This window comes from Mustela nigripes, chromosome 13 (genome assembly GCF_022355385.1).
Source record: "Mustela nigripes isolate SB6536 chromosome 13, MUSNIG.SB6536, whole genome shotgun sequence".
NCBI lineage: Eukaryota > Metazoa > Chordata > Mammalia > Carnivora > Mustelidae > Mustela > Mustela nigripes.
This window is the reverse complement of record NC_081569.1, coordinates 130448599-130469971: the sequence shown is the minus strand read 5'-3', so window position 1 is coordinate 130469971 and position 21373 is coordinate 130448599. Positions and strand designations below refer to the sequence as shown.

Here is a 21373-nt window from a genome sequence, read left to right as displayed (position 1 = left end):
ATTTTTTTCTATTGTTTGTCTTACTAAGTTATAAAAATTTTTCGTATTCTAAATACAAGTCCTTTATCAGATACGTGATTTGCGTATTTTTCTCCGATGGTGTATTTTAAAACACAAAAAGTTTTTAATTTTGAGTGACTCCGGTTTATCAACTTTTTCTTTTATGGATGGAGAATCGGATTTTAATTTCTACTGATGTGTGAAAACATGGTGGTCTGCTTATGCACTAAAGCATTTACTCTGTTCTCCAGCCTCCGGGGTCCTATAGACCACCCCCTCCTATGGGTAAACCACCAGGTTCGATTATAAGGCCTTCTGCTCCACCAGTAAGATCATCTGTTCCTGTGACCAGGCCGCCTATCCCAATACCACCACCACCGCCACCACCTCCTCCACCTCCACCTCCTCCTCCAGTAATAAAGCCACAGACTTCAGCTGTGGAACAGGAACGCTGGGATGAAGATTCTTTCTATGGTCTCTGGGATACAAATGATGAACAAGGACTGAATTCAGAATTTAAACCAGAAACTGGAACAATTCCACCTGCTCCAGTATTACCACCTCCACATGTTCACCCTTCTATCCCCCCTCCTGGCCCATTGCCTATGGGTATGTCACCAATGTCCAAGCCACCGCCAGTGCAGCAGACTGTTGATTATGGCCATGGCCGAGGTAAGTGATGGTGACAAGTCTGTATTTGAGATTCTTAAGAAGTTGTTAGCTTCACCTTTGTCTTCTTTAACCTTCATTCTTACAGTGTTTTTTCCCTGATTTGGTTCACCAGATATGTCCACTAATAAAGTTGAGCAGATACCCTATGGAGAAAGAATAACTTTGCGCCCAGATCCACTACCTGAAAGATCAACTTTTGAGACAGGTAGGAGTCAGAGAGATCAGTAGTTTTTTCTTTATTAACGTATAATGTGTTATTTGTTTCAGGGGTACAGGTCTGTGACTCATCAGTCGTGCATAATACACAGTGCTCACCACAACACATATCCTCCCCAGTGTCCCATCACCTTGCCACCCCATCCCTCCCGCCACCCCCCTCCTCCAGTGAGCCTCAATTTGTTTCCTGTGATTAAGAGTCTCTTATGGTTTGTCTCTCTCTCTGGTTTTATCTGGTTTCATTTTTTTCCTCTTCCTATGATCCTCTGCCTTGTTTCTCAAATTCCATATATCAGTGAGATCATATGATAATTGTCTTTCTCTGATCGACTTATCTCGGTTAGCATAGTGCCCTCTAGTTCTGTCCACATTGTTGCAAATGGTAGGACTTCATTTTTTGATGGCTCCATAATATTCCATTGTATATATATATACCACATCTTCTTTATGCAATCATCTGTCAGTGGACCTCTGGGCTCTTTCCATAGTTTGGCTGTTGTGGACATTGCTGTTATAAACATTGGGGTACAGGTGCCCCTTTGGATCACTACATTTGTATCTTTGGGGTAAATACTGAGTAGTGCAATTGCTGGGTCATAGAGTCATTCTCTTTTCATTTTTTTGAGGAACCTCCATACTGTTTTCCAGAGTGGCTGCACCAGCTTGCATTCCCACCAGAAGTGTAGGAGGGTTTCCCTTTCTCCAAATCCTCAAAAACATCTGTTGTTTCCTGACTTGTTAATTTTAGCCATTCTGACTGGTGAGAGGTGGTTTGAGAGATCAATATTCTTTTTTATTTCTTTTAAAGATTTTATTTGACAGACAGAGATCACAAGTAGGCAGAGAGGTAGGCAGAGAGAGAGAGAGAGAGGGAAGCAGGCTTCCTGCGGAGCAGAGAGCCCGATGCGGGGCTCCATCCCAGGACCCTGAGATCATGACCCGAGCCGAAGGCAGCAGCCCAAACCACTGAGCCACCCAGGCGCCCCGAGAGATCAATATTCTTAAATCAAAATTCCTAATTACATGTGATTTTCCTTTTGGTAAATTATCTGGGTCTCCCTTCCATATAGTTAAAAGATTCATAAGTTGAATTTAGAATCATAATTTATACCAGTTCTATAGTTAAATTTGCACCTTTCCGCTTTTATTTCAGAAAAGGGGATGTAGCTCTTACCGTGTACTAATTGTTTTCATAGAGCACACAGGCCAACGTGACCGTTATGATAGAGACAGAGACCGTGAGCCGTATTTTGATCGTCAGAGTAATGTCATGGCAGATCATCGAGATTTCAAAAGGGATCGGGAGACACACAGAGACCGAGACCGAGATCGGGGTGTGATTGACTATGACCGGGATCGATTTGATAGAGAACGCCGACCTCGAGATGATAGGTATGTTATGAAAAATATCTTTTTGCCAGGTGTACAAATTATCATAGACTTAAGTTCAGCAAAAGTCATTGTATCTAAAGGAAATTCAGTAAATGATGTGTTCTTCTTGTACATACATATGTATAATTTGGAAAGGTATGAGCAGTTCCAGACTATGTACGTAGTCTGTTTAAACTTGGTGAGCTTGAATTCCAGAGAATTGAATGGGAGATGGAGATAGCTAGTAAGGCAAAGAAATAATATTGTTAGTAAAGGTGTAGTCATTACCTAAGTAGTAGGCAAACAGTGTATTTTTGCAATTCATGAGCTCTTTAGATGTGTATATGCAAGGCAGATCTAAATGGAAAAGCAAAATAAAAATGAAAATGTTGACTGTATAGTAGCTATACATGGAGAAAATTGGGCAGATAGTAAATATTGCATTGTAAGACAGAGACCTCCAATTTTTTTTTTTATTTTCTAAAGCACTTCCTGTTGCATCTTACAGGACTCAGTCATATCGAGACAAAAAAGACCATTCCTCATCCAGAAGAGGGGGATTTGATAGGCCATCCTATGACCGGAAGTCTGACCGACCAGCCTACGAAGGTCCATCCATGTTTGGAGGTATGTTTGGAGGATGTTGAGAATGCAAATCAGTGGAGATGTTTCTGTATCCAAATCAGCTATGGATATAAACTTTCAGAGTAAAATGTACTCACAGATTTTTCAGAGATGGCAACATTATTATCAAAAGTAGCAGTGTAGAGGGCCTGGGTGGCAGAGCGGCTTAAAGCCTCTGCCATTGGCTCAGTTCATGATCTCAGGGTCCTGGGATCGAGTCCCGCATCGGGCTCTCTTTTTGCTAAATTTAATGCAAACAAAGATGATTTCAGTATTTTTCAGGACATTCTGTTTGCCTGAAATCGTACCTGAATCTTTTTATTTTCTTGATTTTAATAGATTTATGTTTCTGTAGACTTTCTCTCATTAAGGTTAAAAATGGCCCCCCAAAAATCATGAATAATATTACCTTAGCATGAGTGAAGAGAGTTAAAATTTAAAATAATGACCACATAAATAGTAATTTTGTTCAACTGCTGGAATCCTAGGAGAACGAAGAACTTACCCAGAGGAGCGAATGCCCCTGCCAGCTCCTTCACTAAGCCACCAGCCACCTCCAGCTCCACGGGTTGAGAAGAAACCCGAATCTAAGAACGTGGATGATATTTTGAAACCCCCTGGCCGAGAAAGCCGACCTGAGCGAGTGAGTCCTATGTAGTTGACTTTTTTGTCAATCAGAGGCTGATAGGAGATCTTTTTAATATCCTGAGGAGAGGGGTGCCTGGGTGGCTCAGTGGGTTAAAACAGCTCGGGTCATCATCCTGGAGGCCTGGGATCGAGCCCCCACATCTGGCTCTCTGCATGGCAGGGAGCCTGCTTCCCCTTCTCTCTCTCTCTCTGCCTGCTTCTCTGCCTACTTGTGATCTCTGTCTGTCAAATAAATAAATAAAATCCAAAAAAAAAAAATTAAAAAATATCCTGAGTTAGAATTTCTCTATTTTTCTGTGACAGGGTAATACCAGAGTCAAGGCATCTTACCATCTCCAAGTCATTATATAATCTCAAATTGCTTACCCTATAGAATTTAGGAAATTAGAGATTAATTGCGTGGCAGAAAAACATGTTGAAAACTTCAGAAAACAGTTCATAAGAGGTCCATTCATTGCTCTGTTATTTTGAAGAGGGGGAAAGTGGATTTGGTTTTATGGCATGTGAAACAAAAAGAGGGAGAATTAGGAGACTTGATTTGCTTGGGCTTGTTTTCCTAGTGACCTCCAAATGTGTGTTTTTTTTTTTTTTTCCAGTTAGTTAACAGTGTTATATTAGTTTCAGGTGTACAATATAGTGATTCAACACGTCCATACGTCACCTGGTGCTTATCAGGACAAGGGCACTCCTTAATCCCCACCCCTGTTTAACCCATCCACTCACCCCTCTCCCTTCTAGTAACCATCAGTTTGTCCTCTTAAGAGTCTGTATCTTGATTTGTTTCTCTCTCTCTCCCTCTTTTTTTCCCTTTGCTCATTTGTTTCTTAAATTCTAAATGTAAGTAAAATGATATGGTATTTGTCTTTCTCTGACTGACTTAATTTCACTTAGCATTGTGCTCTTTCCGTCCATGTCATTGCAAATGGCAAGATTTCTTCTTTTTATGCCTAGATAATATTCTATTATATATACACCACATCTTCTTTGTCCAGATGGATATTTGGGCTGCTTCTATATCTTGACTATTGTAAATAATGCTGCTGTAAAGATAGGAGTGCATGTATGCCTTTGAATTAGTGTTTTTGTATTCTTTGGGTAAATAACCCAGTAGTGCCGTTGCCAGATCAGGGGGTAGTTGTATTTTTAACTTTTGAGGAACCTCCGTGCTGTTTTCCACAGCGCCGCACCAGTTTGCATCCCCACCAACAGTGCACAAGGGTTCCTTTTTCTCCACATCCTTGCCAACACCTGCTATGTCTTATGTTGTTGATTTTAGCCATTCTGACAGGTGTCAAATGTATACATTCTTAAATTTATATTGCAAAATAGTTAGATTCTATTTCAGTAAACTGCTACTAGAGATTTCCATCAGATGTTTTGACTACATAAATCATTGTCATAAAATCTATTTCATCTATTTTTAGTATAGCTATCCTAGCTTTCCTGTGGTTGCTTATTTGCATGATTTATCTTTTCCATCCTTTTATTTTCAGTCTATTTGTCTTTGAATCTGAAGTAGGTCTCTATTAGACAGCACAGCATATAGTTGGATCACATTTTTTAATGCGGTCTAACAACTTCTGTCTTTTAATTGGATTGTTTAAGCCACTCACATTTTAATATTGTTATTGATATAGTTAGTTTAATTCCATTCTGGGGTTTCCAGTTGTATAGAAATACAACTGACTTTTAGATATTGATCTTATTTTATATATTGATCCTGCAACATTGCTAAACTCCATTTCTTCTAACTAATTTTTAGTGGATTCCCTAGGATTTTCTATATATGAGATCATGTCATCTGCAGATAGCGAGGGTTTTACTTCTTCCTTTCCAATCCAAATGCCTTTTAATTTTTTTCTTTTCTTGCTTACCTCCAGTACAGTATTGAATAGATGTGATAAGAGTAGACATCCTTATTTACTCTTGATCTTAGAGAGAAAGCTTTCAGTATTTCACCATGAAGTGTGATGTGAGCTGTGGGTTTTGAGTAGATGCCATTTATTAGGTTGAAGAGATTCCCTTCCATTCCTAGTGTGTTGAATGTTTTTATCATGAAATGATGTTGGATTTTGTTGAATGCTTTTCCTGCATCAAATGAGATTTTTGTGATTTTTATTTTTTAATGTGTGTGATTTTATTCTTTTGTATGTGATTTTTGGGGAGTTGTTTTTTGTTTGTTTTCTCTATTGATAATGATGTATTGATTACAGTGATTGGTTTTTGGATGTTAATTTGCATCCCTGGGATAAATCCCATTTAGTCATGGTGTATAATTCTTTTTACATGTTGCTGGACTCCTTTTGCCAGTATTTCATTGGGGATTTTTGCATCCGTATTCATAAGAGATAATCTATAGTTTTCTTGTGATGTTTGGTTTTAGAGTATCTGCTTGATTTGAATTGCTGGCCTTATAAAATGAGTAGAGAGTTGTTCCTTCCTCTTCTATTTTTTGGAAGAGCTTGTAAAGAGTTCTTTAAATATTTGTTGGAATTTAGTGATGAAATTATGTGGACCTTTGAGTTTTTCTTTGCAGGTAGTTTTCTTTTTCTTTCTTTCTTTCTTTTTTTTTTTTATTGTGTTATGTTAGTCACCATACAGTACATCAGCAGGTAGTTTTCAATTACTAATTTAATCTCTTCACTTGTCATTGGCATATTCAGATTGTCTATTTTTTTCTTGAGTCATTTTCAGTTGTTTGTGTCTTTCGAGGGATTCGCCCATTACACCTAAGGTGTCTAATTTGTTTGTATACAACCGTTGGTAGTATTCCTTTAAACAATTTTTTATTTCTGTAAAGTTGCCAGTTGTGTTTCATCCTTCATTTCTGATTCTATTAATTTGAGTCTTTTCTCTTTTTTCTTAGTCAGTCTAGCTAAAGGTTTGTCAATTTTGTTGATCTTTTCAAGAACCAGCTTTTGGTTCTATTGATTTTTCTTTATTGTTTTTCAGTTGTCTATTTTATTGACTTCTCTAATATTATTTCCTTCTTTCTACTTGCTTCAGGTTTGGTTTGTTTTTCTTTTTCCAATGTCTGAAGGTGAAGGTTAGGTTATCAATCTGAGATCTTTCTTCTTCATATAGGTGTTTATGGCTATAAACTTCCTTTTGAGCGCTGCTGTAGCTGCGTCCCATAAGTTTTGGTATTTTTATTTATCTCAAAGTATTTTCTGTTGTTTAAATTCCTTCCTTGACCCATTGGTTATTTGGGAGTGTGGTGTTTAATTTTCACATACTTGTGGATTTTTCAAAATTTTCCTTCTATTAATTTCTAATTTCATTCCATTGTGGTCAGAGACATACTTTATATTATTTCTGTCCTTTCAAATGTATTAAGGTTTGTTTCATGGCCTATCATATGCTGTATCCTGGAGAACGGTATGTCACTTAACTATAAGACATCATTGTAAAAAAATCTTCTCTGAGTGATTTTTTTTGGTTTTTCATTATGTTTCAGATTGTTGTTATAATGAGAGGATTGCCTGGCAGTGGAAAGACACATGTTGCAAAACTTATTCGAGTGAGTATGGGAAAGCCAAAAAATCCATTGCTTTTGTTCCTTCTTGTATGATATTGATACTGGTCTTTCCTATTTGATTCATTCGTATTGGCCCATGTGGGAGATGCTGTCCCATAAACATTTTGTTCCACTTAAGTAAATATTTTTGCCTTTGCTGGATTTGAAACCACCAGAAGATTGCATGTTATGTAGCTATGAGAAGGAACTTTGGTTTGAGCATTCATTAATTTATTCTTTGGATTCTCTTTAACTCTCTTGACTACATGATTCTTAGGATAAAGAGGTAGAATTTGGAGGACCCGCACCTAGAGTTCTAAGCTTAGATGATTACTTCATCACTGAAGTGGAAAAAGAAGAAAAAGACCCAGATTCTGGAAAGAAAGTGAAAAAGAAGGTAAGGCATATTCCTCTCGGACTGTGCTCTGATTCATTAATAATATTGAGAGGAAAACGTGTTCAGAGAGTAATTGTGTCTTTTTTGAATACAAACTTTAGTACTTAGGTGTTAAGGAAAGACTACAAAGTTTTCTCTATCCAGAGGCTAAACAGGGAAGAGGTTTAGGATGCTTCTTTGTTTTTGCTAACTCCGTATCTCTTTTGGGATGTCTTATTAGGTCATGGAATATGAATACGAAGCTGAGATGGAGGAAACCTACCGCACCAGCATGTTCAAAACGTTCAAAAAGACTCTGGATGACGGCTTTTTCCCCTTTATCATCCTGGATGCCATCAATGACAGAGTTAGACATTTTGACCAGTTTTGGAGTGCAGCAAAAACCAAGGGTTTTGAGGTAAAACAGCTTTAGAGTACTTTATATTATCATGTAAGTGTTACATTTGTTTGCTTAATCACTGTTCATTCTTTCTTAGGTATATTTGGCTGAAATGAGCGCAGATAACCAGACTTGTGGCAAGAGAAATATTCATGGAAGAAAACTTAAAGAAATAAATAAGGTGATTTTTGGAAACAGGAAGTGTTGTATTCTCAGCTTCATTTTGTCTGTATGATCAATGTTGTCTGGAAGTTCTTGTTTATCCTCTTTACTTTCAGAAAATCTTTTCTACCTTCTTTAGCAAATGATTCTTATCCTTTGTATCTAAGTGAAAAAGGTGTGGCGTTCTTCCAGGAACTGGCCTGTTAGACTTCACAGTATTAGTTTAAATGCGCAGTTGGTCTTTCTTTGAGTAGTTTCCCGAGATGACTTGACTTCCTGAATCTTTCAATAGATGGCTGACCACTGGGAAACTGCACCTCGTCATATGATGCGTCTGGACATTCGTTCTCTGTTGCAAGATGCTGCTATTGAGGAGGTGAGTGTCCTCTGCCATGAAAGCAGCACAGAAGGGACCTTTTTTGGCAGCTTTTTTATCTGGGAAAAACTTTAAGCTACAGAAAAGTTGCATGAATCATGTAAGAACACCTATACAGCTTTCACTGAGATTTCTGATAATATTTTGCCACATTTTTCTTTATATAGATATATATGTTCTTTTTTTTTTTTTTCATTTAAATTCAATTAATTAACATATAGTGTATTATTAGTTTCAGAGGTAGAGGTCAGTGATTCATCAGTCTTATATAACACTCAGTGCTCATTCCATCAAGTGCTCTCCCTAATGCCCATCACCCAGGTACCCCACTCCCCTCAGCAACCCTCAGCTTGTTTCCTGTGATTAAGAGTCTCTGATTAATCACAGGGAACTCTGGGCACCTGGGTGGCTCGGTGGGTTGAGCCGCTGCCTTTGGCTCGGGTCGTGATCTCAGGTCCTGGGATCGAGTCCCGCATCGGGCTCTCTGCTCGGTGGAGAGCCTGCTTCCCTCTCTCTCTCTCTCTGCCTGCCTCTCCATCTACTTGTGATTTCTCTCTGTCAAATAAATAAATAAAATCTTTAAAAAAAAAAAAAATCACAGGGAACTCTGATTAAAACTCTCTAATTTCATCTTGTTTTATTTTTCCCTGCTTCCCCTATGCTTCTCTGTTTTGTTTCTTAAATTCCACATATGAGTCATATGATAATTGTCTTTCTCTGATTGACTTATTTCACTAAGCATAATACCCTCTCACTCCATCCATGTTGTTGCAAATGGCAAGATTTCATTCCTTATGACTGAGTAATGTTCCATTGTTTATATTATACCACATCTTCTTTATCCATTCATCTGTCAGTGGACATCTGGGCTCTTTCCATAGTTTGGCTCTTTCAGGACATTGCTGCTGTAAATATTGGGGTGCAGGTGCCCCTTTGGATCGATCACTACATTTGTGTCTTTGGGGTAAATACCTAATAGGGCAGTGGCTGGATCACAGGGTAATTCTATTTTCAACTTTTTGAGGAATTCCATATTGTTTTCCAGAGTGGCTGCACCAGTTGGGGAAGTTTGCATTCCCACCAACAGTTTAAGAGGGTTTTCTCCACATCCTTGCCAACATCTGTGTTTCCTGACTTGTTAATTTTTTTAGCCATTCTGACTGGTGTGAGGTCCTATCTCATTGTGGTTTTGATTTGTATTGCCCTGATGCCAAGTGATGTGGAGCATTTTTTCAGGTGCCTGTTGGCCATCTGGATGTCATCTTTGCAGAAATGTCTGTTCATGTCTTCTGCCCATTTCTTGACTGGATTATTTGTCCTTTGGGTGTTGAGTTTGGTAAATTATAGATCTTGGATACTAGTCCTTTATCTGATAAGACATTTGCAAATATCTTCTCCCATTCTGTCGGTTGTCTTTTGGTTCTATTGACTGTTTCCTTTTGCTGTGCAAAAGCTTTTTATCTCAATGAAATCCCAATACTTCATTTTTGGCTTTGTTTCTCTTGCCTTTGGAGGCATGTCTAGCAAGAAGTTGCTCTGGCTGAGGTCAGAGAAGTTGCTGCCTGTGTTCTCTAGGATTTTGATGGCTATGACATACATATATATGTCTTCTTATTCCTACTATTGTTATCACTGTGATTGTAGAACTGTTTGAGAGTTAAGTTGTAAACTTCATAACCCTTAGCCCCTCACCCCTAATACAGTGTTTCAGTATGTATCTCCCAAGAACAAGGGCATTCTCCTACAAAACTAGAAGTCCCAATTATCAAATTCAAGAAACTTAACATTGATAAAGTATTATATTAAGTAGTACAAATTTCCTGAATTAAATTTCCTGAATTATCTCATGTAATGTCCATATTTACATTTCATTAAATGTTATAATGTGTTTTATAGCAATTTTTAAAAATCCAGGAGACCATCCTTTAATATTAAAAAAATACTTTCTCAGCCATGTCATTGTCTGGAAAGACAAGGAATTTTTGAAGAGTATAGGCCAGTTGTTTTGTAGACTACCCCTCAATTTGGGTTTGTCTGGTTGTTTTCACATGATCCGTTTTAAGTTAAACATTACCAGGAATGCTATGGTGGAATTTACTTTGGTGGAAGTAAATCTTTATCATGAAAAGGAGAGATTTTTCTCTTAATCAGTTGTGTACTTCTGTTTGGTTTGAGCTCATGTGAATGAGAGTTTTCTATGCTTAATGTTGTCATTGTGTTTTTATGTGTTTTTACCTCCCGGTGCCATTCGTCTACCAATTTCCTCTGGTTTCTGCCCCAGCCATTCCAATACATTCTCAGCAAAGATTTACATGAAAATAGATAATTCTCACTTCTGTTGCCTAATCCTGCAGCCACATATGACTTAGTTGACCATGGCCACCTTCTTGATAACATTTTTCTTTTGGCTCCTGCGAGTCTACTTTCTCCTGGTTTTCCTCATGCCTCTCTGGCCATTCCTTTCAGTCTCCTTTGATGGCTTTTCTTCCTACTCAGTCCTAAATGTTGGAGTTCTTTAGGGCTCTATCTTAGGATCTTATCATTCTGTACATTTGATATAGATAGCTTGGATTGCCACATATGTGCCCTTAATATTAAATTGTGAGGAACCAAATTAATTTTATCAGTATCTTAACACTGGTTATATCTTAGTAGAGGGATTATGGGTGATTTTTATAATTCTACCATTATTTTCCAAATTCCTTACCAAAAACACGTTACTTTAGTACATCTCAAGTTCAGCCTGTCTACTATGTAATTCATCCAAACCTGTTCTTCTTCTGGTATTCTCTTTCTTAGTGATTAGACCCACCAATCACTTGGTAGCTGAAACCTTGACTCGACTCTGTTGTCTTTTGCTCTTTATTCTGTGTTATACAAACTTTCAGCCTTATCCCTCCAGCATGTAGTCAGTCTACAAGTTTTGTCAGTTTTACCTTATAAATACTTCTCTAATCCATCTGCTCTCTATTTGCATCACTACCATTCTGGGCCAAGCTACTATCATCTTATTTTTCATGATACCCTTTCTTACATTTTGAAATTTGAATCATACACATGTTTTACTGGATTGGAGAAATACTTGCTAGAGGTTTTGAAGAGAAATCCTGGTAATCACAGGCATTCAAAACAGGTAATCATCAACTTAGCATATATTATTATATTCAACTTAATAGGAAATTATAAAGATGGATATCCTGGTAAAATGAAAGGCAGGACTGTCATTCTCTCTTTTTATAAGTTCTGTTTCAAACTGTAGGGTTTTAAAATTAGGATGTAACAGTGATTCTGTGCTGTCCTGCTTTGGGCACCTTTGCTGTTTCAGATCTCACTGAGGGACTCAACATTTTCCTAAATGTTAACTCATCTTTTTTTTTTTTTTTTTTTTTAATTATTATTGGGGTGGTGTAGGTAGAGATGGAGGATTTTGATGCAAATATCGAAGAACAGAAGGAAGAAAAGAAAGATGCAGAGGAAGAGGAAAGCGAACTGGTAGGAGACAGACCAACCACTTTGAACAAAGTGTCTCTATTAAAATTTTTAAGGGTTTAATCTCAGATCTATGGTCAGATTCCTACTGTTGATTTATACCTTAATGGTAGAAATTTCTATAATCATCTTCAAGGAGACTTCTGGTACTTTTTCTTTTTCCCCTGATCAGAAGAACCCTCTACTGTATTGTTACATGAAAATTTTAAGAATGCTAAGAAACTTACCCTGTACTCACTCATCTACTTGTGGGTGGCTTTAGGGAAGTCTACTTTTTAAAAAAATCAATTACATATGAAAGGGCATTCTTACATTCCAGCAGATATGTGGTACAGCCTATCCAACGTATGCATAATTGTCTCTTCTTTGCTACGAGATTTCAAAATTGAGCTTCTGTCAACTGAGGCAGAAGAACTTCTAGAATGAGAAGGCAGAGGGTTGCCACTGACTGCTGAATTTGTTCTTCTGCATTTTATCCTTTTCAGTGATGGGGAAAATGATTTGAGTGTGTAGGCAATGCATTTTATTGAGGCTTATTAGAGGCTTCTGTAGTGTGAGTTCAAAGTTCCCGTGTACCTACTGTAAATGCTTTTGATCACACCTCTGTAGAGATGTTTGCCTTACCCTGTCATTGAAAAATATGCGACCTGTAGAATTATGTTACTTTTCAGTGTTTGCTAATGAGGCACAGAGATTAGCAATGTCTTGAAACAGTGTTGGCTTTTTAAATTCAAAATATTATTTGGTTTATTTATTACATCAGCCCTTGCTAAAGCTGCTTCTCATACTCTTCTGGAAATGTACAAAGTGAGAACCCTGATTCTTACCCCTAGAGAATATAGACTCTCTAAGGAGTGGTCCCATCAATCCCATGTGTGATACAGAGGACTTTGAAAAGAAACTGTGTGTGCATAGAGATGGTGTCAACCTCTACATTCCTAGATTTCATATGCGGATTAAAAAATAAGCTTTAAAGTTAATTGCATTTGAGTCTCAGTATGTTTTTTCTTTAAACAAAATATTTTTCTTAATTAGGTTGGTTTTTTGACATATATGATCTAAAACTTAGGCAGGAAGTTCATTTATTAAAGGCCCACGCTGTTGTGGAATATGGCTAATGACCTGTGGCTACTTGCAGCGTGTGTCCTAGAAGGTGATCATGTGATAAATCTATAATGCTAGCTTTCTGAAGCTCCGTCTTCCTTTTGTGGAGATTTCAGTTCAGGATATGGTTCGTAACATCTGACTTGTCTAAGTGTAGGTCAAAGCTCAAAACTTTTAATTGAATGTACTATTTATTTTGAAAAGTGAAACACGCTGTAATACTCTATTATTACATCAAAAAACATGGCAAGGAAGTCTTAGAACTCTACCCTGCTGGACTATCTCTTTTATTTCCAAGTGGCCTAACATTTCAACCAGTGAGACGATGATACAATTTTAAGGAAGAACAGGGCGGTTTCAGCAGGAGGAAATTAATATGCTCATTTTGCATATCTTTATATTCTAAAACTTCTCTTAACCCATTCAAAAATGCCAAATCCAGATCTTCTGCTATTGGGTTCTATTCCAAAAGTAAAAGATTCTTGGAGAATTTTAACCAAAGGGTTAAGAGCAAGTCTCATGTCATTAGTGGAATTCTCAATAAACTTTGCATTTTCTGCTTTGTACTAATCACTGCAACTGGGCAAAATCCAACCTTTTCTTGGTTAAGAGAATCCTTTTGGGGGATCACTGGTATGATATTTTTCCTTCTTTAGTACTTCAGTGAACCTAGTAGATATGATTCACAATCTATAAATATGTTATTCTAGTGATGCTTAAGGTTTTCAGGTGATTTCTGAGATATGACTTGTACAGATCGCATCAGTACTTTTAGCGCCAATCACATCAGCATAGCTTTGTCTTGATTTGTTCTAGAAATGCATTTGGGGAAGATGGTATGATTTATAATCTGAAGTACTACCTAATAAGTGAAAGTGAATTATTAGTCGGGCTTAAAGACTAGAGAAGTACCACACCTGTAGGTGTCCTGGAAGAACTATAATGCTCCAGTACTCAGACACAGCAGCTGTTGTCATGAAGTGTCAGCATCCTTTCCAGCCTACCTTTGTGTCAGTCTGCTCCATGAACTTGAATATTCCCAAGAGTAGAGATACTAATTCTTAAAAGAAGATGCTGACACCTGTGATGATTCTGTTCTATTTAATAAGCCCTAATACTAAAGTTCTGTATGTTAGGATCTAATAGAGAATAGAGTCCAAGAAAAGGAAAAGAGGAATCACAACCGTACACTTGCTAGGTGAATAAGCAGAAAGGATTACTATATAGTAAATTAGGTATATTGGGAAATTTGAAAATCTTACAGGACATTGTTTGAAATAAACCACCCAGGGTTTTGTTTGTTTGTTTTTTGTTTTTTGGGTTTTTTTTACTAAATAAAATATAAATACCTGTGGGGATTTCTGGTTTTTCGTATATTAGGAAAATGTCATTTTAAAAGACATTGAAAATAATAATCTAGGTTCCAACCATGAAAAAGAAATGCTCTCACGTTGATTCAGTAAAAACCAGCCTTTGTAAAATCTAACCAGTAAATGGGTTGAGTCATTTTTAAATGAAGTTGGAACTTCGTAGTTGTGTTCAGTGATACCATGTTTTCTTCTTTCAAGTACTGAAACTTACACTGTGATATAAAGTAGCTGTCTCGAAGAACACTCTTTGTACCATCACTTGAGAACCACAGTTGTATTTAGAAAATAAGCTAGCTAGTTATTATAAATGCTCTGCTACTCTGAGTGGTATTAATACTAGCGCAGTAACGACCGTACGTTCTCACCATATTTGCTGTCCAGCTGTTGTTCGGACTACAACTGTGTGTCCCGAACTGTAGCTGCCTCAAAGCGCCTTCATGATACTATTTTGAAGTGACTACTCTGAAATCTGGGCAGTGAAGTTGGGTGAATTGAGTAATTCAGTTTCTTCAGAGATAATGAGACTGTGTGTTCCCTAAGGAGATATATATATATATATATATATATATATATATATATATACATACATATATATATAAAACTAGTGAGTGGAAACTGAATCCGTTCCCAGTTTTAATGCTTTTCCAGTTCAACAGTGATATGCATGTATGTGTCTCTTTCTAACCCTTCGAGCTTCTCTCTGTGTGCGATTTAGGGTTACATTCCGAAAAGCAAATGGGAGATGGACACATCTGAGGCCAAGCTAGGTGGGTATCTCCTTTTTCCTGTTTTTATATGTGATACCTGATGGTAATGGTCATAGATCTTTCTGCTGTAAGAAGAACAAACTTCCCCAAATTTCTGCTTTAAACCAAGATTTTTGGCCTACCTTACATCCTCAATTTTGCTAGCTTTCAGTTTAATTAGTTTCATCTTGTGACAGTGAAAAAAGAAGTGTATTTAGAAGAATCGCCTTCACTGTCACTTCAAGATTTTAGAGTAAGGGGAAGTATGAATTTAGCAATAAAATACTGTCCCTTCTAAAATCCGTTCTGTTATATTAATCAGAAATGTTAGCGCTGATGAGATTTCTGCTTTTTTAAAAGAGTATTTAACTGCAGTCCAAAGCTGAACCTGATGATGAATACTTTGGGAAATAATAGTAGTAATAATAATAAATATTGAAGTTTAAACATTCCTTAAAAGGCAGTTATTTTCCTTGTATAATAAATAGAGTTTCTGGGTGGGGGGAGGTAGATATGTGATTCAGGTTTTTGAGGAACCTACTTTATAAGATTCTTACCTTCAACTTGTTTTTAGTGGCAGATTACAAGGTAAACTGTTAAAATTACTGTCTAAATCAAAAGTTGGAGTTGCTTAATGTGAGGTTGTCTGTCAAATAGAAAATCAAGCATATCCAGTGGATTTTCTTCCAATATTTCATGGTAATAACTGCAAAACATTTTTTCTTTTCTTTTTTTTCCACTTCACTTAAAGAGAATCATTTATCACGTTGATTAAGATGTATTAATAAATAATCTTAAAAAATGAGATAAGGGCTTTCTGGAAGATTGACCTTTCTAATGTATGAAGTGTAACTGTCAGTCTCTGCGTTTCTCTTCTAGTATCATGGTGTTACTCCAAAACTGAAGTAACCATCTAAATATCTTAAGTTCATAGAACAAATCTGAGTCATTTAGCTGCTTCACTGTTTGGGATACATTGTGTTTCTGATGTAAGAGGAGTGCATTTTACACAAGTTGCATAAGTTTCTGCCTTTTATTTTGCCCAGCTGATCATGTTAGCAATTGATGTTCACTAGGTCCTATGTAAAAGGTAGTTCCGTAAACTTTAGTATTACTCCGTTATTGGGATAGGCGCTTTGATATAAAGTCCAGGATTTTTTTTTTTTTTAATGTGTGACAGGTGAAAATTATGTGTGCATACTGACATATTCTTAAACTAGTCTTCCCTCTTTGGGAAATCTTTGTCAGTGATCTCTTCCTCTAAACTTTTAAAGCATTTATAAATATTTAAGTGCAATTAAATATGTAGGAAAATAATAATCACAAACTACTTTCTAAATAATAATGCTTTAGATCTGCTTATTTTGATATTAAATTAAGTCTGTTTGAAGTTCTGTACTGTACTTTGAGAATAACCTATAAGACTGCAAGATCATTTCCTTCTTCTGGTTCTCTAAATAGCAATTACCTTTTGGGGCAAAAAGATCATAAATAAAGAGACAAGAGGATTGTAAAAGTAATCAATATTTTAACTAAGCATATAATATTCAGAGGCATTGTGTAATATATGATCTATGATAATGCTTTTTTAAACTTGAGCCAGTCCATTTTCTATTCTTCTTTCTAATTTCTAAAGAGAAAGGTTATTGGAATTTAGCTGTGATGAATATTCAAGAAAATATGATATTAAACTTGGTATTGATTTTGGAAAAAATCCTGGCCTGTCTACCATTTGCTTCTCAGAAAATACATTTTATACAAATTCAGTTCATCTTAAAGAAAGACTGTTAGGCAGTTAATTCCAGAAATGGATTTGTTAAATAGACATTTCAGTTAAAGGCACTGCAGGTCCAATAAGAATTCAGAACATAAATCCACCATGTTTGCTGCTGCTGCTGTTTTAGTAAGAGTGACAGTGATGTTTTATGTAATGACTCACATCTTGTACCACTCTGTTACCTTAAGAGCCAATCTCCCCGTGGAGGAAGGCAGATTGAGTGTGAGCATTCTTGAAAGTGCTGGCTTCTTTGAGATTGGTCCATGTAGCCAAATGAAACAAAGATTCTTCCCTAAAACATGAGGCTTTTCATCTAGGAATTAACCTATTTATGGTGCCTTCTTTAGCATAACAAACTCAATAGACTGATTACCAGGTCCAATTAATTTTTGTGAGTACTCTACCAACATTCTTGAATTACTTTGGGTAACATGATCATGCGAGATGGAAACATACTAAGCTTCATCGGTGTCACACACTGAGCCAGAAGAGCTGCATCTGTATCGGGGGAGTTTTGATTCACAAATGAGTCTGCCAATGAGAAAGGACTCGTTCACCTTTCGTGCAGCTGGTTCATTCTCATTACGGATTCTTGATCTTTGTTCATTAGGTACAGCATGCAGTTCAGCTGATGTTTAAGTGTTAAATCAGGAGTGGCGTAATTTTAGAAAGATTCAGAACCGGCCTGAAATGCACGGGTGTGGTGGAGTCGTAACGACTGCCTGTGGCCCGCTCCAGTTGCCCCTGACTGGCTCCTTCTCAGCTGGGGCACAGGCACCCTCATACAAGGGTGGGTATTACGTGCCACCTCAGATGTTCGGATTCGGCACTGAAGCTACTTATATTCCGACGATACAGCTTTGGTTTCTCCAACTGTGAGAAACCAAGAGAAGGTCTGAGAGTGTTATCCTATTATAGGTTTCTCCATACCAAGTACTTTTGCTTTCCTCATCTGTCATTTGTCGCTCCTTATTGGTTATTGTGTATTAGCCTTCTACGTGTCAGGCAGATTCATCTGTTCACAGTTGGAATGCACTTATTCATATAGGCACATAACCCTCGTATGTTTACCATGAATGAATTTTCAGAAACACCATTTATATTTAGAAAATGCATAGATGTATTTACAAAAATTTTCTGTCGTGCTATATAATATATACTGTTCTGAAGATGTGGGAAAATTCTGTGACCTGCCAAGTTGGATGTTTAGACCTTCATCTTCATCTTAAAACTTCATCTTTTGAAATTCAGACCTCTGAAAGTCATTAGTATGGGTGTATGGGACACCAGCCGTCTTCTGTAATTAACACCCCAGATTCCTCTTCCCTCACCTTATGCCATACATCTGTGTGTTTGGGTTTCCAGGATGCCATGTGGAAGAGGTATGAACCTTTCTTCATCCCCAAGAAGGAAGCTTTAAACATGCTGTGCACAATGAAATTTCCAATTAAACATTACAAACAAAGGTGTTCAGACTAGAAGTACATGCTCTTCTGATCTTCCATGTTGCAAATATGGGACTCCTGGTCTGTAACTCCTGTCACTTACCCGGTGTCTGAGGAAACGTTCTTGCAGTTTTCACCCTTGCCCTTCTGCATTGCTGCATTGGCCATGCTCTATTCTTGGAATTCAGATATGAATTTTTTTTTTCTTTTAAAGTATGTTAATGTCAAAGTTAATCTTAAGTTTGGAAATCGTCTGAGGTTTATTTATTAAGTGTGTTAGAGCTTCCTACTCTTCTAGTAATACTGTATACTGTTGAACTAGAACAGTTTTATTGTTTGTGGGACTTCATTGGTTTTCTAATACCATAATCTGTGTCCCTGAGCAGTCAAGGGATCACTTTAAGAATTTGTATTCTACGGCCTGTCATACCCGTGAAGATAGAGCCATTTGGTACAGCATGTGATTTACAGAAGAGATCAGGAAACCGTTTCTGTTGAACTCATTCATGTTAAAGTTTTTCCAAAGTGATATGATAAAAAATTTATTGAGTTTTGTAAAGTGTTATAGTTTGCTTGCAGATTTTTCAGAATACTGCTTTTATGGGGGAGGGTTTTAGGAAATAAAAGCTTTGCCAAGTATGCGAAATCTTACTGGTTTTTTAAGCCTGTATGGTGTGGTACAGTTAGTTGTGTGTGAATCTTTTACATTTGAAGCACAAACTCACCCTCTTTTCCTGCCACTGCTTCCATTGTATTTTCCTTTTCATATCAAGTTCTCTCCAACTTGGTGCCTAACAAATTTTTTATCATATATACACTCTGCACCCTTTATGGAGTTTAATGAAGTATGGTTACTGTGTATTTCTGACGTTTTTCGGTTTTCTTTTATTGACTTTCTTAATAATAGTATGTGTATGTAATCACAGATTATTCAAGAGTTTAGTACTTCAATGTAGCTAAAAATATAAATAACTCGTAATACTTCACATAGGGAATTCAAAATCAGTGTTAACAACCAATTAAAAATGACTACACATTTTCATTGCGTGTACTTGAACACACCTAAACTCATGTCTCAGAATTTCTGAATCCTCTATCTCTCTTCTTTTAATTGGTTACAGTTTGGGGCCCTTGGGAAACCTAGCCCTCTCAGATTGAGGATTCAGAAAGAAAATTTAGATCTGGTCACTTTGGCGGACTAACTCTTAGCCTCAGAATGGTCAGTAGCACTTCACAGTGGTGATTCGTACAATCAGCTTACTCAGAAACAATAACTCATGGGGAATCCTTGATCACTGGTCAAAATCCCAAGGAACTATTAATCGAAAACCTTTTTAAACATTAGCTTGGCTCATTAAGTTGTTGGTACTACCTACTTTTCTTTTTTTTTTTTTTTTTTTTTTTTTTAAAGATTTTATTTATTTATTTGACAGAGAGAGATCACAAGTAGGCAGAGAGGCAGGCAGAGAGAGAGAGGAGGAAGCAGGCTCCCTGCTGAGCAGAGAGCCCGATGTGGGACTCGATCCCAGGACCCTGAGATCATGACCTGAGCCGAAGGCAGCGGCTTAACCCACTGAGCCACCCAGGCGCCCACTACCTACTTTTCATAAGACACGGTATCACACATGATTACAGATCAAATGGGTGGTGTTAATATTGCGTTAAAGGAAAAAAAAAAAAAAGAGTAGAAGAAATAGCTTTTAGAAAAACCCGTCTCCGCATTTTCCTTCAGAACACAAGAGCTGAAGTGTGATTTGGTGGGGTGGGAGGCCAGGAGACAAGTGACTTTTTTTGCCCTGCCCGTGTTTGTTACTTAAACCAACTTTGTAATGTAATGCCTGCCAGTGAGAACACCAGATAAACAATGGAATTTGCCCAGAACTGTTACCTCGGCCAAGAAGATAGTTTGGATCTGCAAGCGATGCTGCTCTCAAAAATGTGGCCCTGCCCTCTGACAGTGTTCCAGACTTCTTTTCCTTTGTTTGTGTGTTGTGTGCAAACTCACACTCCTCCTTAATGCTGCGGCTCTGTGTTTGTCCCTCAGACAAGTTGGATGGCTTGAGAACTGGTACTAAAAGGAAACGTGACTGGGAGGCAATTGCCAGCAGAATGGAGGATTATCTTCAGCTCCCTGATGATTATGACACTCGTGCTTCTGAACCTGGAAAGAAGAGGGTAAGAGACTTTGTCAATAATTGCCATTAGGTGAAGGGCTCCTTTAGGCAGCTGGTTCTAGAAGGTTATAGGCAGATAAGAATATGAATACTGTTTTTTAGAGTGATTTAATTGATACTATATCATATTACAGATCAAAAGAAGGAGTCAGACCTTACAAATTATCAGGTTAAAATGCACAGGTAACTTTAAAAAGGGGGAACAGACTCTCATGGCCAGCACATTGTCAATCTTAACGGAATTTGAAGTGGCCACTTGTGCTGTTTTGTCCTGGGGCACAATAGCCAGGTGCAGGTGTTGAAGAGAATCTGTGGAGTTCTTTTTTTTTTTTTTTTCTTTTAAGATTTATTTATTTATGTGAGAGAAAGTGAGTACAGGGGAGGGAGGGGCAGAGGGAAGAGAGAGGATCTCAAGAAGACTCCCTGCTGAGCACAGAGGGGCTCCCATGACCACGAGAGGCTTGATCCCACGACCATCAGGTCATAACCTGAGCTGACATCAGGAGTGAGATGCTTAACCATCTGAGCCGCCCAGGCGCCCCAAGAATCTGTAGGATTTCCTAGTGGGTTAGATATAGAGGGTCCAGGAGTGGTTGGAAGCAAAGGTGAATCTTCAGGGTTCTGGCCATAAGCACGCCATGTGTGTGGTGCCATTTACTGAGTCAGAGAAAACCAGGGGAGTCCAGTTTGAGACTAAAAAACGAGGTCAGTGCGGGACCATTTAAGTTAGAAATGATAGTAAGACCCAGGACCTCAAAATTTAGAAATTCACGTGGAGGTGAATGTTTCAAGAAGTAGAGAGTCATTAATTCTTAAATGATACAGAGAAGGCAAGTAAATTGGGAACAGAGAAATGGCGATTAGGTTTGGCAACATGGAGATCACTGATTGATCAGTAATCAGTCA

At 37.6% G+C, this 21373-nt stretch overlaps 1 protein-coding gene across 2 annotated transcripts in view; it reads left to right on the top strand.

Moving 5' to 3' along the window:
• YLPM1 (YLP motif containing 1) overlaps nucleotides 1-21373 on the top strand; it is a 76866-nt gene that overhangs the window by 41158 nt on the left and 14335 nt on the right. The window contains exons 7-19 of one of the 2 annotated variants that reach the window (XM_059373737.1): nucleotides 252-672; nucleotides 785-877; nucleotides 2085-2280; nucleotides 2768-2886; nucleotides 3372-3526; nucleotides 6989-7051; nucleotides 7326-7445; nucleotides 7666-7842; nucleotides 7922-8005; nucleotides 8279-8362; nucleotides 11774-11854; nucleotides 15041-15092; nucleotides 20338-20468. In XM_059373737.1, coding sequence (XP_059229720.1) covers nucleotides 252-672; nucleotides 785-877; nucleotides 2085-2280; nucleotides 2768-2886; nucleotides 3372-3526; nucleotides 6989-7051; nucleotides 7326-7445; nucleotides 7666-7842; nucleotides 7922-8005; nucleotides 8279-8362; nucleotides 11774-11854; nucleotides 15041-15092; nucleotides 20338-20468 — 1776 coding nt within the window. Of the gene's footprint in view, nucleotides 1-251; nucleotides 673-784; nucleotides 878-2084; nucleotides 2281-2767; nucleotides 2887-3371; nucleotides 3527-6988; nucleotides 7052-7325; nucleotides 7446-7665; nucleotides 7843-7921; nucleotides 8006-8278; nucleotides 8363-11773; nucleotides 11855-15040; nucleotides 15093-20337; nucleotides 20469-21373 lie in introns of those variants that run through there. The other variant, XM_059373738.1, reaches the window with a different exon arrangement.